Here is a 16,849-nt window from a genome sequence, read left to right as displayed (position 1 = left end):
AATCTTTTAGTCTACTATCCCATCATTCAAGGGCAGTGTGCGAAAAAGTACACGTCCCACCGTCCGGGATGTGTTATTTACAATATCGGACAAGTAGATCTTTCAATTGACTTGTCCGGCGGACAAGTGACGTTTTTCGCCTCGATTTATTGACAAATTATTGATAAATTCAGTTTACAAAAGGCAGAACTCATTCGCAAATTGTCCGTGTCCGCCATTGTTCATTTAGAAATGTTAGTTTCGGTTCTGCAAATCGATTCATAAGGAAATGCATCTCGCCGCTTTCTGTACAGTTAGACGGGGGCGGGGCGGAGCGGATGGGAAGTGTAGCACAGTGGCAGGGTTGGGAAGCAAAACTCGGAACAATAACAATTGTCCGGTCCCGGGATTAAGAGTTGTGAGGACAGGAGGCGAGGCCGAGCCCCGCGGACTGCAGCTCTCTCTCTCTATGCTCCGTGTCAGCTGATCGCTGCACGGTGCAGCTCAGCGTCTCTCTCTCTCTCTACACACAGCGGATCCGCTGCCCGTTTAACAGCCTCATCTTTGTCAAACTTTCTATGTTCTTTCTCTAACACGTAATGGAGGTTATTAAGCGTTTTAGCTCCTGTGTTGTTAATATTAACCACCATTTCCTTTATGAAGTGAAGCAGCCTCCCTGTCTGTGTCCTCGCGCTGTCCTCACATCCCTGGACCCCCAGACTCGGAGGAGCACAGGGATGTCATGTCAGTATTGTTTATGAAGCAGGGTATAGAAAGTACATTATTGAAATGCTATTTATACTATTTATTTACTTTTACAAACAGTGAGTAGCTGGGCAGCTATTGCAGGACATGTGTAAGCGTGCAAGCTCTTTTAGTTGTAGAAAAGCGCTAGGACTATAAGCTATATAGGCTATATATATATATATATATATATATATATATATAAAAAAAAATAATAATAACTTTATTTGTATAGCACCTTTCATACAGGGGATTGCAGTTCAAAGTGCTTTACATCAGTAAAAAATAAGACATAAAATCAGTGTAAAACAAGCAGCAAGAGCAAAGCATAAAGTGGGATAAAATAATTAAAAATAAAAACATGGGGAATAAAACATAGAGAAATAGTGCAATGTCAATCACAGAGAATAGTGCAGTATAATAGAGTAAAATCAGTAAAATGCTTTGGTAAAGAGATAGGTTTTAAGCTGGTGACCTCTAATAGACCTGCATCTGATGATCGCAGTGTTCTGGCAGGTGTGTAGTTCATCAGAGAGTCAGCCATGTAGCTGGGTCCTTGTCCATTTAGAGCTTTGTATGTGAGGAGAAGCCCCTTCAAATCAATTCTAAAAGTTACAGGAAGCCAGTGTAGAGTAGCTAAGACAGGACTAACGTGTTCCCTCCTTTTGGTATTCGTTAGTAGTCTAGCTGCAGAGTTTTGAATGAGCTGGAGTCTTCCAATAGCTTTCTTGGGGAGACCAGTGAATAGTGCATTGCAGTAGTCTAGTCGGCTAGATATAAAAGCATGAATGAGCTTCTCTGCATCATTTTGATGTATGAATGGTCTTACCTTCGCTATGTTTCTGAGCTTTGTTTAAATGGGCGTTGAAGTTCAAATCTGAGTCCAGGATGACACTGAGACTTGTCACCTCCGGTTTAATCCAAGTGGTTAAACTTCCTAGATTATTTGTTAGCATCTCTCTTTTTGAGATAATAATAATGTATTATTATTATTATTATTATTAGGCCTATGTGTTGGAGATGTGTGGTTGGACTCTGTCTCACAGGCAGGTTGCAGTGTAACATCAGAGGACACTGGGCCAATTGTACATTCTCAAACTGCACCGCTTAGAACTAACTAAACAATGCAGAGATTATTTTTATATAAATTGTATTCAATAACTGTAAGAAATTCAACAGTATGAAGTGATTTGTAAATAGGAATACAGATTTGACTTAATGTTTTCATAAATATATTTTTCTCCCAGTTTGTCATGGGACTTATTTTTATCCTCTCAAAAGAACCGGAATCGAGAACCGAAAATAACCGGAATCGAAAAGCAGAACCGGAATCGTTAAAATCCAAACGATACCCAACCCTATGTGTGATGCAGTAAAATCTTACCGCTCACTTACGTTAGCGGTGTTGTAAAAACCGTGGGAAAATGTAAAATACGATGACGAAGAAGATTCCAGTGGCCCCAATTTTTGTCCATTTTGGACAAGTGAAAAATGTATTCGGACAAGTAAATTGCCAAACTCACTTGTCCATGGACAAGTACTCAATAAAAACTTTTTCTCACACTGAAGGGTGGTTTTCACTATAAGCAATGTCTTTTTTTTTTACGGATACTATAATTTACATTTTATAACAGATCTATTCACATCATCTTGCTCTTTCTAAAGTCAGTGGCAGTCACCAGCAAAACCACGAAGATTTCCTTGTGCTTTCCTGACATCAGCCATCCTGTGGCTGCCTCTGTGGCAACAGTGACTGCGACCAAATGTAGGACAAACTTTAACGTGAGTTGGACGGAGCTGCATAAACGGGATGTATTATTCATCCTCACATGGCCAGCCTTTTAAATGTTTCCTGAAAGCTTGTGCAGGAGCGATACAATCCGACATCTGTAAGTGCACTTGGTAAATGTCCTGTAGTCACTTCAACTTGCTCTGCATTCGAGGCAGAGTGTTCACTTCCTCTGCTTTGACTTATATAATATTCTTAGGATTTTAGAGTTTATAAAAACATTGATATTAAGCTTAATTAATGAGAAAGCCTCATCATCATGCTGGACAAAATGGCCTGTAAAATCACATATGTGAAGATTTTAACAAGAAGGGACCACTCCTTATGTGCAGGAGGGTTTCCAGTTATATAGTAGATATATTAATGATGGATTATGGATGAGCAACATATGATACAAACTGTGAAATTATGGTCATCACTCATGTGAAAACCTTGTTTTCTCCGGTTAGGTAAGCGCATTTTATTTTTTTAAGCTGAATGATCCCAGATTTGTAAGGTTTTTTGAACAGTTCAATACAAATAAATGTATGTTGCCACTGCCCCCATTTGTATAGGCAGTTGATGAAGATCAATAAAGGATTATTACCATTTTTGACAATTAATGTCACAGAATCAAAATTATGATTTGAATATTTTTTGTACAATTATATGTTAACTAGAAATCAAACGATTAGTTGATCGGAACAAATACAATTTCAATTAATTTGATAATGGTGTAATGCAAATTTCTACAAGGATAAAATGCTAAAAACTCACTCTGCCATCAGCCAGACGCCACGAACACTACCATCCACCGTGCCATCCACCAGAGCTTCCACGTCTCTCACGGCCTGACTCAGAGTTCCAGGCTGAGGAGACAAATGCACGGTGTCACTGTCTACATTTCCATTGTGACAATAACAATCAGTGCACAGAACGCTTAAGGGGCAATCTTTGAGGCAGAAACACAGATGGAACTCGTACTCCAACAAAATGTCAGCACATCAAAAAACAAAGCCTCTGCTACATATGAAAATGATTGCAAATGAAGAAAGCTGAGTGTGCAGCTACTGTGTATACATCTGAGAAACTCCTGAAGAAGAGAAAGCTTCTGTACATAATACATTACACATCCAATTGTCAGCTTTGAGCATTTCTGTTTTATAATGCAATCCACACTCAAACTGTCATTTAAGATTCTATCTTTGCACATTTTATTATTTCAATGGCAAGTTAAAGATATTAGGAGTCCATAAGGGCCGCTGACAGTTCAACAGCAATGTGAGCATGGAGCTGAGTCGGAAACACGGGACCCCAAAACCACCGGCCGGCAACTAACATACTGTGAGCTGCTGATATTATTCCATTTGTTAATGATGTGTCATATAGGTGTTTATTAATCACTATGGATATGTTGGTCTATATCTAACTATATTATGTAATATAGAGGTTTATCTCTTTAGACATTACAGTCTGCATGAATCCAGGTGAAGTGCTAGGTAACTTGATTTGAAGGAAAGGGAAGTTGTAAAACATTTGCATAGACATTTGCATTGTAGTCTACAGTATTTTGCCAATCAAGGTTTTCAAAATAAACAATTCCAATTCCTGCGGGAAAAGTTAAATCTTTCTGTCTTTGAATATATAAAATGCAATGTAGGTTTATTTTAAAGAGCAATCACTTAGGATTTGACACAGTGGTGAAGGAAGTATTTTTCACAAAAATGAGTGTGCGTGTGTGCGTGCGTGCAATTCAGATAAAACATTAGCTTTAAGCTAGCTCCGGTACAGTATATCGCGACGTTGCTTAACTTTAGTAATATTCTTCTAGACGTTTCACACATGTCAGCTGCACGTGATGGGACATGTCTAAAACTTGTTTCATTTCACCAACAAGACCATACAGCAGAAGTGTTTACCCTCAACACGAAGAACTTTCTGATCCGGAACTGGTCCAGAGGGGGCTCCGCAGAGGTGTGCTGTGGAAGGGCCGTTGCCTCCTCCTCTGCCCGCTCCTCCGCGCCCTCTGTGGGGGCAGCGGGCAGACTGGGCTCCGGGCCCACGGGAGAACAGCTCAGCGGGGGCTGCTCCTCCTCACCGAGTGCTCCTTCCTCCGCGACTGCTGGCATGGTGGGCTTAAAGACCCCAACAGCACTGTAACAGACGGCTCACTTCTTTCAGAACACTTGACTGAATAGCAGGCAGGATTTAAAGACCTGTCAAGTTCCTCCTGTGACGTCCCTAGAATCGAAACGTCAGTCGTTCCACATGTATTGAATCTCTCAATCCCTTTGAGTCAAAATGGTTCAAACGTATTGTAATACAACGTATTTACTTACAACAAATGATCGATGTGGCAGAAGGTGTTGAAAGCTAGATTTAAGCAGTGACAGTAGCATTAACTTCCTGTTCCGACTCCAACGTTTGTTTAATGGGCGTGTTCATCTCAATGAAGCACACAGCTGCTGACATACACCCTAACATACAGTCTGTGTTGTTACTACCTTTTATATATTATTACCCTTATAGTCTATGTCAGGGGTTCCCAACCTTTGCCATCCCAAGGTCCCCATATTATAGCATTATCCTCTGGCGGGGACCCCCCTGTTGCCATGTTTTGTATTACATTATGAGGGAAAATATGACATTCATCATACAGCTTAATACATGTTCTTAATATATATTTGTATTAATAATTAATAATCAGTTATTCTTCTAAAATGTTTTCGTATTTATCTTTTGTTTGTCATTCATTACATTAATTGTGTCTTCTGTTATAAACATATTATCAAATCAAGTTTTATTTATATAGCACATTTATAAACGATTTTTGGTCGAGCCAAAGTGCTGTACATATAATCAAAATAGCCTACAGTAGAGACACTTTATAGCTAATACAATAGCACAGATTGTTCAGAATATCAGTATGAGAAAAAACGACACCCTCTATCCTTATATTAAACAGTAATATCAACAGTAAACTTATTTTTAAAGTGATTTCTGTCTTTATAATATTATATAATTTTGAACAGTAATATGGTGGGAGGGGTGGGCTTGGTGGCTCCTACACAGTTTATCAATCCTAGGTTTTAGGTTTGTCATTGTCCACTTGCAAACGTCCTCTGTGCTTTGTTTTCAATACCTTCAATGTAGAAAAACCAGACTCGCTGAGGTATGTGGTGGCAAATGGAAGAAAGGATTTGAGAGCCGAGCCCTCAGCCAGTGCGGGATAGTCTTTTTTGAAATACAGCCAGTAGTGATGGGAATTATGGCTCTTTGAAGGGAGCCGGATCTTATGGCTCCGGTCCTTTCAAAGAGCCGTTCAAAAGAGCCGTTTTTTTAAAGGGGGCGGGGTCTATAGGTTTATCTGCGAAATAATCACCAGGATAATGATTGACTGTATAGAGAGGCGAAGTCCCTCCCTTTCCGGGAGCCTCCATGGGACCCCGGAAGCGTAAAATTATACATTGAAGTCAATGGAGAGAGAAAGGTTATCTTTTGATCCCGTTTGAATTGTGCCACGAATGACACATATGATGTTTGTCAATTTAAAAGAATATTTTGCAATTCAAAAAAATTAAAATGTGTCGTAAAACTGTGAAGTTACACATTTTTTTGTGTGAAACCGCTGAGTGAACTACAGGTCTCTTGGTCTCGCACAATACGCGTCACCATCACAAAGATGGCCGTCACGTTAGCAAATGTCACCTGTTTCTTTCAGAATGAGAATAAAAGTATAAAACGAGGTGACTACAAGTCTGGACACGTTGAGAGCTGTACATACACGAAAGGGGAGTTATTCGGTTCTGTAAGAGCAGCGGGACCGGCTTTACAAGATGTTGGTGAGTAATATGAGTGCAATGTGTAACGTTAATGTCAGCTAGCTAACATTAGCTAACAAGGTACACTAACGTGTTTTGTTTCAGTAACTAGTGTTCTCCTTTAGAACTTCGTGGTCTCTGTGTATGCTGTGGATAACATTAGTGTTCACAAGAACAAGGTATACTCCCGTGTTTTGTTTTAGTTGCTCTTCAGATTGAAACGGCCAGTTTTATATCGACTATACTGTATGTGTGATCTCCTTTTACATCTCGTTGTGTCATTTGAGTTTATTTGCTGTGTGTAGATTCAAGGGTTTTGGTTATCTTGTCAATTTGTTTGGTTATCCAGGCACAGCTGTGTGTGACTCCCTCGGGTACACTGGTATGTGTTTTCCTAATGTAGAGAGCATTGATTAATTAATAAACTACACACTGAGTCTAGATCCTGACCAAGTCCTTTTTTATTGTTGATCAAATGTTTTTCAAAAATGTATTCATACACATTTAGAAAAATACAATGTACAATCACAACCAGTACAACACACATTACAAAAAATACAGAAAAAACAAACAATAACAACAATCAGACAAAACTATGGAAAAATAACCCCTCCCACCCCCAGATCCGGACCATCCTTGTATTATTGCTCATTCAATCTATTATAGCATGCTAACAAACATGGTACTTTCTTTATTTGTACAGATCTGCATGGGAGGCGATGGCGCGATGCAGAGCGCTGTCTGTGATTGTGCACGGGGGATGTACAAATGCAGCCACGCTGCAGCATTGGCAATATGTGCCATGTGGCAGATCGCTCCACAGATGTTGAGTGCCAGTGGAGGAAGCCTGGCACTTCCAAAGTAGTCCAGCCGGTGTCTCAACTCTACCAACAGTGAGAGGAGACATACAACCCACTGGCCAGAGACATCGCCACTCAGGATGTAGACTGGTTCAGGTCTGCACTGAGGGGCGCACAGTGTGGCATGGCTTTTGTCACCTGAGCCAGAGCCGCGGCCTCAACATCAGGCCATTGTCACCGTGCCGGAGCTGGTGAAGGGGGTCGGGGGCTTGAGGCAATTCTTGCCTCAATGCGACTGAGCAGAGACCAGCAAGCTGCCATCCAGACAGCCACCGGAGGACAGCGGACAAAGTGGCAGTTACACAGGCGGGGCAGGTTGACAGCCAGCAAGTTTGGTTCTGTGCTGCGGTCGGGACTTTCATCCACTCATGAAGAGGGTGCTCGGGGGGTACAACTTGGACGGAGTCATGGCTGTCAACTGGGGGGTTGTAAACGAGGCCGAAGCGGTGAAGGCTTTTGTGCAGGCCTATCAGGAGACAGTGTTCGAGTCTGGTCTCTTTGTGAGTGAGTCGGTGTTTTGGGAGCATCCCCCGATGGACTTGTGCAGCCATCTGCCCTGCTGGAGGTGAAGTGTCCACCATCATTATATAGGATATATATATATATATATATATTTGTATACATATCTGTAAATTGTATAATTTAATTTGATTTAAAAGTATTTTTGATCTCTGTCTATAAACACAAACTGAGTAAGATTGACAATAAAGTTGACTTTGAAAAATATATATATTCTTTATGAAAATAGTTGACTGTTGGAGAAATAAATCCAAATGAAACGTTGGACTGAACTACAACTACGCCTTTAAATCTCTACGGACTGTTTTTCAGTGGGATGGCAAGTTCCTATCTTTAAACATTTATTAGTTTTTTCTCAGAACAGATTTGATTTTCTGAAGTTAATTTAACTTAACCATGTAAGGTCATTATTAAAAAGGTACAATCAATTTGTTTAGGGTTGAATAAAATAATGATAAACATTTCATTTGGATAATTTACTGACAGAATAAGAAACTCAATGATGCTCTACTCACCTGTTCCTTTTTATAAAGTGAAACAGTTGAAATGATAGATTTTAGTAAACTTAAAAACAACCTTCTCCAAAAGCTATCAAGGAATATACCTAATACTTGTTTTAGAACTTTATTACATATTTTTATATAAATAGTTTGAGTGATCCATAATTGACAGAAGCTTGTGTTTACACTGACCTGTCACTCATATATTAATGTCTTTGTAACTTCAGTAAACCACGACCTCACTCATTTCTTTCATCACGGTTCAGTAAACTAAGTGACACATGAACCAGTTTAATCATTATAATAACGTAGGATTGCAACTCTTTGAAACTGTAGGTGGCTCTTAAAAGAGCCGTCGTGTTTGGGTGTGCTGGTCTCAGGTCAGTTTAAGCCCTCTCTCGCGGATGCGGCGGGCCAGCTGGATGTCCTTAGGCATGATGTTGACCCTCTTTGCTTGGTTCATCTTACTGAGGGGCAGCTACATGGATGTCGGTGCAGTCCACAATCATTGTGCAGTTGAAGGCAGAATTAATGTATTATCGACTCAGAATGAAGCACAACTTCATGTCATACAACACATTGACTTTATTTGTAATTGTGTAAAAAAATAAAGCATTGATTAGCAAGCAGGACCTGCAGGAACAGAGCACGGTGATGGATGGAGCTGGGAAGAGAGAAGAATAAAGAAAACAGATCAACTTCATTATCGGATATTAAAAATTCAATTTCAAAACAAGTTGCCGCTCCTACAGTTTTCTAGTATGTAAAGATGATTTCACTTGACCTATGCACAATATCACACTCAATACATGTGTGTCTCTGGGGGGTGTATTGTGCCTTTGATGTATATAAATAATATACCATAACCAAATACTATTACGTACAGTGGAAATCAGGTTGCCAGAGCAGGTCAGTCCAATGTGCATGTTCCTCAGGGTCTCAGCAGTTACAGGTGAGGGAAAGGAAATAAAAGAGAAAAAGGTCAGTAACAACACTTTGAATAATTATCTCTTTTAATAATGTTCTATCAGTAATCACTCAACTACTGTCTTTCCAACAAACAGATTGACTCACTATCATCACAATGAAACACGTCCAGAAGAATGGACCACAGATGGAAATTAGCTATTAGCTATAATCTGGCATATTGCATCTCTTCTCTTTGCTGAGATTAATGTTTTTGTATGCATGGTCCTTCTATAAATAAATACATGTCATGCAAAGCTGCCTGCCTGCCTTCCTTCCTTCGACTCTCCCTGAACTGCCTGATCTTTTAATGTTCAATGTTAACCATTTGAGCAGATAGCATTAAGTAGAAAAGATCGCAGATGCTAATCTGCCGTTAGCCTACCTCCCGCCCCCTTAGCACCTGGCGATAGGTTCCTCTTCAAATGTTTCAGAAAATACTTAACATCATGACTACTCTTACTGTTTAACATTTGAGTTCACTTCATGTTAAGGCTAATACAAATGACAAGGCTAAGTAATGTGATGCTAACTAACGTGCTCGCTACTAGCTATGTAGCTAGCTTGACTGTGTTCCATGCACAACATGTGTATTACCTGAGATCTCTGATCCAGCGACTCCTGGTCCTTTCATCAGACGGGAAGCGATAGAACGAGCTATGATCTATAAGTATGATCACTTATGTGATTGCAACCTGGTACAAAGCACACAGGCATCTTGTAAAAGTGAATTTATTTTTAGCAATCTCTTATTTATTGGAGGGAATAAATCAGTTATGAGATCTTCTTCTTCGCTTTAATTACGAGTCGCAACCACTTGGAGCATTATCGCCTGTGACATCACTTATGCGAGCCAGAATGGGATTTGGGATTTGTAGTCTTTGTAGTCGCGTATTTTTCATAGTCTTATATTTCAACAGTTTTACGACAAAATGTGACTTTTTTTACATGGAACTTATTGTTTAAGATTGACAAACATCATATGTGTAGTTCGTGGCACAATTCAAACGGGATCAAAAGATACGTGTTCTCTCTCCATTGAATTCAATGTTAATTTTTCGCTTCCGGGGTCCCATGGGCCGGAAGTAGATGGGCGTGACTTCGCCTCTCTATTGCCAGACCTAATGTCAATAATCTGCATTGTAAACATGACACAAGGTGGCGCCATATCCATCTCATCATGTCAGTGAATGTACTACTTTGAATGTACCCTCTATGTGTGTCAAGTAAATAAAGTTGCCTTGCCTTGAATGAAATTCATGCAACTCTTAATATTAGATACTGTGTTTTTAAGTGGCGATGGAGATTATTTGTTGACCCTGCTTTAAAGGGTATTTTGCCTTTACAAATGGTGCACTTTATCACTGCCTGGGTTTTGTTTGAAGTGCATCCAAGTGCTGCTGCGTTTTCGCATTTGGCTCATTTTCCATCCAAAAAACACGTCGTCTACCTGTCCTGTAGCCTACCACTTGTTATGACTTATCTCTCTCGCCTATTCCGTTCAGACCCACCCCATCTCCCTCCTCGTGCTGAAACCTACCAATTAGAGTAGGGGCGGGTCTTCACAGAATACGTTTGGGGAACAAAATCAAGCTTTTCAAAAGGCCAGTGGATTTTGGCAGGCAGTTGAACGATAACAAGAACGGCTCTCACCAAGTACGACTCGGTTCCCCTCGTTCGTACTAAAGAGCCGTTCAAAATAATCGGCTCGTTCGCGACCGACACATCACTAACAGCCAGTACTGAGGGAGTGAAACAGTATGCAATTTTCCGGAGCCACGAGGCATCTGAAAAACGGCCAGCCAGTTGATGATTTTCAGAAGAGAGGAATTCACTGATCTCCCTTCGCAGTTCAAAAACACGATTCAGCACCGCTCCACGGGAAAGCCAGCGCACTTTGGAGTGGAGCAGTAACCCCTCAAACTTTGCACCCATCTCGTTACACCAAATACGTTTAGCAACAAGTGCCTTGCGATGGAGCATGCAGTGCGTTGCCAGATCAAAGCTGTCACGGTGATCTCTGGGCCCATAGATAAAAAAAAAAATTCCCCTTTCCCTCAAACTTTGCGTGACCCCCCTGGCGCCCCCTGGTCTATGTGATTACCCTGACATACAGTCAGGGGCGTTTCATGGACCTGGAAACATTCGGGGCTTAGCCCACAGTTCATTAAGGTACATTAAGGCAGGGGTTCCCAAACTGGGGGTCGCGACCAGATTATTACAAAATACAAATTTAAAAACCTTTTTTTCTTTGGAATTTTCTTTTGGAATTTTTTTTTAATTATTATTTTTAATAATAACATGTGCATACACTTTTTTTAGGGGCGGACTGGCCATCTGTAGATTTCCCCGCAGCAAGGCTCCCCCGTTGACAATCCACTAGCGCAGTGTTTCCAGACCCAGCGCCGTGGGAAACCCTACATGTTTCAGCAGCCTCTGTGAAACGTCAAGCTACCCCACAGCACCCCCAAAAGAAAATCTCTGGCGCCATACTGGCCGCGGCACGGTTTTATGTGCCCTCCCATGAAAATCATATGCCCTCTCTGTAGATTTGTTCTGGCGCCGGGCCTGAGTGTTTCTCAAACTTTTTCATACCAAGGAGTCAGGACCACTTAACCAATAAAAAAAAACTCACGGACCACCTAACTCCACAAATATCCAAAAACAATAGGCCTGCTTACCAGGATTTCGGACAAAAGTACATAGACTCATTGTCTTATCTCTCAATGCGCTTAGCAGCAATGCCTAAAGCTTTGGGATTTGAAGATAAAATCAAGGGGTACTTCCCCCACGGTTTCAGCTCTAAGGCCAATCTGAATTATATAGGCCCTTATCCCCATGCACACTGTTATGGGATTGAACGAATGACAACTGATGAAAAAAGTGAGTTTTTCACCTGGTATGAGACGGTATGCACTGGCACTTTTGATTTTCGAAAGCAGGCATTGCTTTACTGTAAAAACGATGTGGACATTCTTGCCCAGGGGGCCTCTTTATTTCGAAAAGGGTTCCTAACAGAGACTGGAGTAGAGCTGTCCAGACATCTACAGACTTAGATCGGGAGCACTACCTAATCAGTGGTCAGTTGTTTATGTACCAACAACGAAAACTTGAAAAACAGTATGTCGGCCCGTTTAAAAAGAAACATGCCTCTGCTGAAGGCCTTATGTAAAGCCAAGCCGTCGAAGCGCAAGGATATTCTCAAGAACTGCTCCCTGGATTTTCTTCAATCACTGTGTGAGCTGTTTTTAAATCTTTTAAAAGGTAACATTCCCCTGTCTGGCGTTCAGTATAAGAAGCTCAAAAAGAAAAACACATTTTCAACTTAACTAAATTCACGGCTAAATTCACGGCCTTAAGAAAGCAATCTGGAGGTTTTCTTTTGCCTCTGCTCGGTGCTGTTATCCCCATTTTAGGGCAGCTTTTAGGAGGACTCGCTCGATCATGAGTCAAAAGATGTTTTTGTTATCACCTGATCAGTTTAATCAGCTCAATAAGACTGGTGTAACTAAACCCCATAGTATGGAATCAATGAGACGCACTGCCGAAGATGTTCTGGATGAAAAAATGAGAGCAGTGCTAAACGAAACAGGATTACCCCCTTATGAAAAAATAAAAAAATTAAACACGAGTACAGCTGGATGGACACCAGCGGGGGAATTTGTAGAAAAGGGGATAGTTGTAAAAGGTTCACACATGTTAGATTTATTTAAACATTTATCCTGTTCGTATAAAACAAATGCCCGAGAACCTAAAGGCTGGCGGGGTTTTTTAAATAGTCTGAATGAGCTCAACATTTCTTTAACAGCTTTTCAAAACCTGCACGCTCGTGAACAATATCGTATAATCAAAGAGGGCGAACCATATGGAGAAAATATGCCCAGAAAAAGAAGAGTAAATAATAAATCATCTCCTCCGACCCTCAGCTGGGAGGTGGCAGGAACCCCAGACACCGCAAAAGAACCGTTGAGTGCCCTGCTGAAAAGGATAAGGAAAGACAGGATATTAAGTCCTAGCTGGTTACAATTTACCCCCTAAAGTTGTATTATATTTTATTCTCCTAATAAAGACAGTCATCTGAATTAATTTTGTCTTCAGACCTTTTTATTTTCTACATTTTATAACAATCTTTAAACATTTGTAGAGAACAAACACTGTGGTTAAAATGAGTGTCTTTATGACGTCTCTCACACCGTTGGTATTTTTTCACAAAATTAGTCACAGCAGCATCATTTTTAATCACATCACATTTTCGTAAGACAACCCCGACGCTCTTTTGCATTGATAAAAAATGCAATGTTGACCACAGGCTGTAGACATGACATTCTGAAGTTGCCGGTTATGGTATAAAATAGTTTTACATTGTTTTTCTAGAAAATGTAGGATGCTTTTCGGGTAATGATTAAAATCGGGAGGAAATCCGAAAGAATCAAAAAAAGTTCCAACCCCTTCCTCTTCCTCCAAAGTCACTGCTAGCCAGTGTTCTCAGGGCATGTGGGATGGGTGGGTGTTTACAATCATGTATACAGGATATCTAAATTATTGTTTTACTCGGGGCAGCTGGTCTGAGGCCCATATCCCCCCAAAAGAGTCCCCCACCATATGACGCAGGAGACTGTCCAATTGATGATTATTCATGTTGTAGTCTTCTTAGTAATAATCTACCAACACTTGACGTTTTGAATTAATCTCCAGAATCGAATCAAAACAAGAATATACGATTAAAGTGGTAGTCTGTGGCAGCGGTACTCTGAATCTCATTTCCAGTCTTAAACTGCCGCTCGTGATGGGAGACAGGGCTTCAGCGTCTTCCGCCGCAGTTAAATTAAACACAAATAATGAGTATCCTTGTTCGAAATCATCTCTGTGAATACTCAGAGGTAAGTCTTTCATGTGTCTCCCTGTAGCAGTGAACATGTTGTAAAACTCTCTGACTGACGACCCCAGGTTAAATGGAGGCTGAAATGCTTTGGCCGGTACTTGCCTACCAACCTGACACAGAGCAAGGTATTCCATATCATTATGAAGGAAATTAAAAGGTGAAAGCGGTCTCCTTCCAGTGAAGGCTTCGTGATTTACCATACGCAATACTATGTATTTAGGCATATTACCCAAAAAGAGATTTTCTTGGTTGCATATTCTGGAATTCACCAGGATACTATATGTCTTGATATTCACCCTTGATAAGGGGTAGAGGGCGTTACCTCTCATCAGAGCCGCGGCATGACCCAAACGTACGGCAGGGGAGATGGTGGCTTTTTTGAAAGTGAAGCCCCTAGTATTTTTAGACGGTATGTAGAATCATTAGCACACATGAGAGTAAAGGCATCGTTAGATCTGGTGAGTTTGATTCTCAAATCTACAGAGTTCAGGAGCTGAAGCTACCAAGCTAAGCTAACATGCTCCCCATCTGCACGCTGCCGTCGCATTTTACGTTTCTAAGGTAAGCGGACATGAAACTATTCAGCAAAACTATAAATAATAATCTAAGTTATTGAGTTTTTAGCATAATACTTCAGAATCTTAAAACCCTTAACGTTTTTATGCAATTGTGCTAAATTCAACACTGGAATCAAGCAAATGTTAATATGTTTGCATGACATTAGTTATTTATATTTTGATATCACTTAACTATACGTTTAATACTTTTAAGTCAAGCTAAGGTACATGTGATGGTAGCTAGTTAGTGCTCTTACCTGTGAGGCCTCCTCCAAACAGCATAATAACCAGACTGTATCATTAAAACTAAGTACCAGTTCTAGATCCTTGACTTTAGACAAACAATTCAAAAGACAAAATATATTTAAAGACCAATCTTTATTTGAATGTGCCTCTTAACCTGAGATATTAGTTATACAGTAATAGTATTGACAATCTAAAAAAACTGAGCAACTCAACAGTCAACTTTATGTTTCTTATTGTCTAAAGCATTTATTATTTTCATTTCCCCCCTCTCATATTCAGTGTGGACGGATTGAGACAGCATGGTGTCCAGAGAGCTGCAGAGACTTCAGGGAGAAACCTCCGTGTGATGGACGTCCTGTCTGTTGGTTTGGAGAGGACTGAGGGTCTTTCCTCAGCGAGGAGGACCAGGCCTGATGGAGGAGTCCATGCTGGGCAAAGCTGATACCAACTGCACAGGCCTAGTCTGTCACTTTATTTGACTAAATGTGTTTACTTATACATTTAATAGGTTTACACCTTCTGTCCATATGTGCTTTTTATTTAAAACATTTGATTAACTTTTGGTTCACATTTCAATAAATTGTATTTGTATTTGCACTCCTTTTGTCCATTATTCTTACTGAAAATGTTAGATTACACATTCACATCTGACTGAAGATTGGCCCCATTTATTTGTGACGTTGCAAACTCTGCGGTACAAGGCACAAGTGATGCGAAGCTCATAAAGTGAGGCAAATAGAAATAATCAGTGGATGGAGTGTAGATGTGGAAATAGCTGCATTCGATCAGCTGACTGTTTTTTCAATAAAAGTAGTTTCTTAGTGAATGTCCTGTACTGGTCTTAACATCTCATAACATCAGCTTTTAATGTTCCTCTTGGATGTTCTTCTTGACCCTCAGAGAAGGAGAAAATGTCGTGTCTTTCAGGCATGTCCTTTCCTAACAAAAATGACAGGAAACATAAAACATATTATTGCAGAACAAGTGTGTTATTTATGAAAGCGGTGTGTTTGTGTGATTAGGGGCTGTAGATATAATTATTTTGTAATTGTAATGTTTTTATTTTATTTTAACAGTGAGCAATCAGATTATGAATGAACAGTATGAAGTTTATCAACATTGAAATATATGTTATTATCAAAATAATATTGAACTGTTACAAAACGTAGTGCAACTGTAGAAGCTTGCTCTGTTGTCTCACTGAAAGAATAACTTTTACCACGTTTTTTACAATATTGAGAGATAAATAGTAGCAGTTCTCACTATGTGTTAAATATCTTTGCCTTCAATACATTACATTAGAAAGCTGACAAAGTCATATTGCTAAATATCTAAATGTAACTTTTTGCATGGAATAAACCCTCAACTTAACTGATGTGTAGGTGATCTAGTATTTAGTATTGTTTAATGGAATGTATATCAGTGTATTCAAGTCAATACTTCATTCATTTAAACCAATATCTTTCTTGATTCTTTGTACAGTATGAAAAAAGAGTCTTTGTACCTAAGCTGAAGTTCACTGAGGAGTCCAGTTCTGTCTCTCACTCTCTGGTCCAGCATGTATGCATCACCTGGACACTTTAAACAAACAGATATATATGTAAAGTACCATGTGTACAAACAATATAACTGATTCTCTTCTGTTGAACATGTTGGATTGTGTATTGTCTGAGTCAGGGTCCTTTTTATTTTACTGTAACTTTGGAAGTTGTGTTACCAATGCTTACTGTTTATTTGATACCCATTTGGTAATGCAATTAATAAAAACAACAAGGTTTGGGTTCGTTCTTCAGATGACTGTGACGTTAAGGTGTAAGCTCAATAATGAACTCCAGCTCAATCTTTCGTAATATCTAAGTGTCAAAGAATATTTTAATCCGATCTGTGTATTTAGAGATTCTCAGTCTTTCTTGCATGTGCCCTGTCTGTAACTTGAGGAGGACAAAGGTCAAGAGGCCTTCTGCCTTTCCTGTGGGTGAGGGGTTTGGGGCACATGAGGAGTTGCAA

The 16,849-nt window shown here is 40.0% G+C and overlaps 1 protein-coding gene and 1 long non-coding RNA gene across 3 annotated transcripts in view; both read right to left on the bottom strand.

The window, feature by feature from the left end:
- tprg1 (tumor protein p63 regulated 1) overlaps positions 1–4,918 on the bottom strand; it is a 30,413-nt gene extending 25,495 nt beyond the window's left edge. Inside the window, exons 1-3 of one of the 2 annotated variants that reach the window (XM_034081944.1) lie at positions 4,831–4,918; positions 4,411–4,645; positions 3,269–3,360 (exon numbers count right to left, since the gene is read on the bottom strand). In XM_034081944.1, coding sequence (XP_033937835.1) covers positions 3,269–3,360; positions 4,411–4,620 — 302 coding nt within the window. In that variant the 5' untranslated portion in view covers positions 4,621–4,645; positions 4,831–4,918. Of the gene's footprint in view, positions 1–3,268; positions 3,361–4,410; positions 4,733–4,830 lie in introns of both variants that reach the window. The other variant, XM_034081945.2, reaches the window with a different exon arrangement.
- Positions 4,919–8,756: 3,838 nt separating this feature from the next.
- Positions 8,757–10,219, bottom strand: LOC139433796 (uncharacterized). Its single transcript, XR_011643195.1, has 2 exons — positions 9,076–10,219; positions 8,757–8,855 (listed from the first exon to the last, which is right to left on the bottom strand). It is a non-coding gene; the product is annotated as an uncharacterized lncRNA (long non-coding RNA).
- Positions 10,220–16,849: the final 6,630 nt, after the last annotated feature.

The sequence above is a fragment of the Pseudochaenichthys georgianus genome, chromosome 4, assembly GCF_902827115.2.
Source record: "Pseudochaenichthys georgianus chromosome 4, fPseGeo1.2, whole genome shotgun sequence".
In the NCBI taxonomy this organism is placed as follows: domain Eukaryota; kingdom Metazoa; phylum Chordata; class Actinopteri; order Perciformes; family Channichthyidae; genus Pseudochaenichthys; species Pseudochaenichthys georgianus.
Note: the sequence above shows the minus strand (reverse complement) of the source record. Positions and strands in the feature narration are given on the sequence as shown.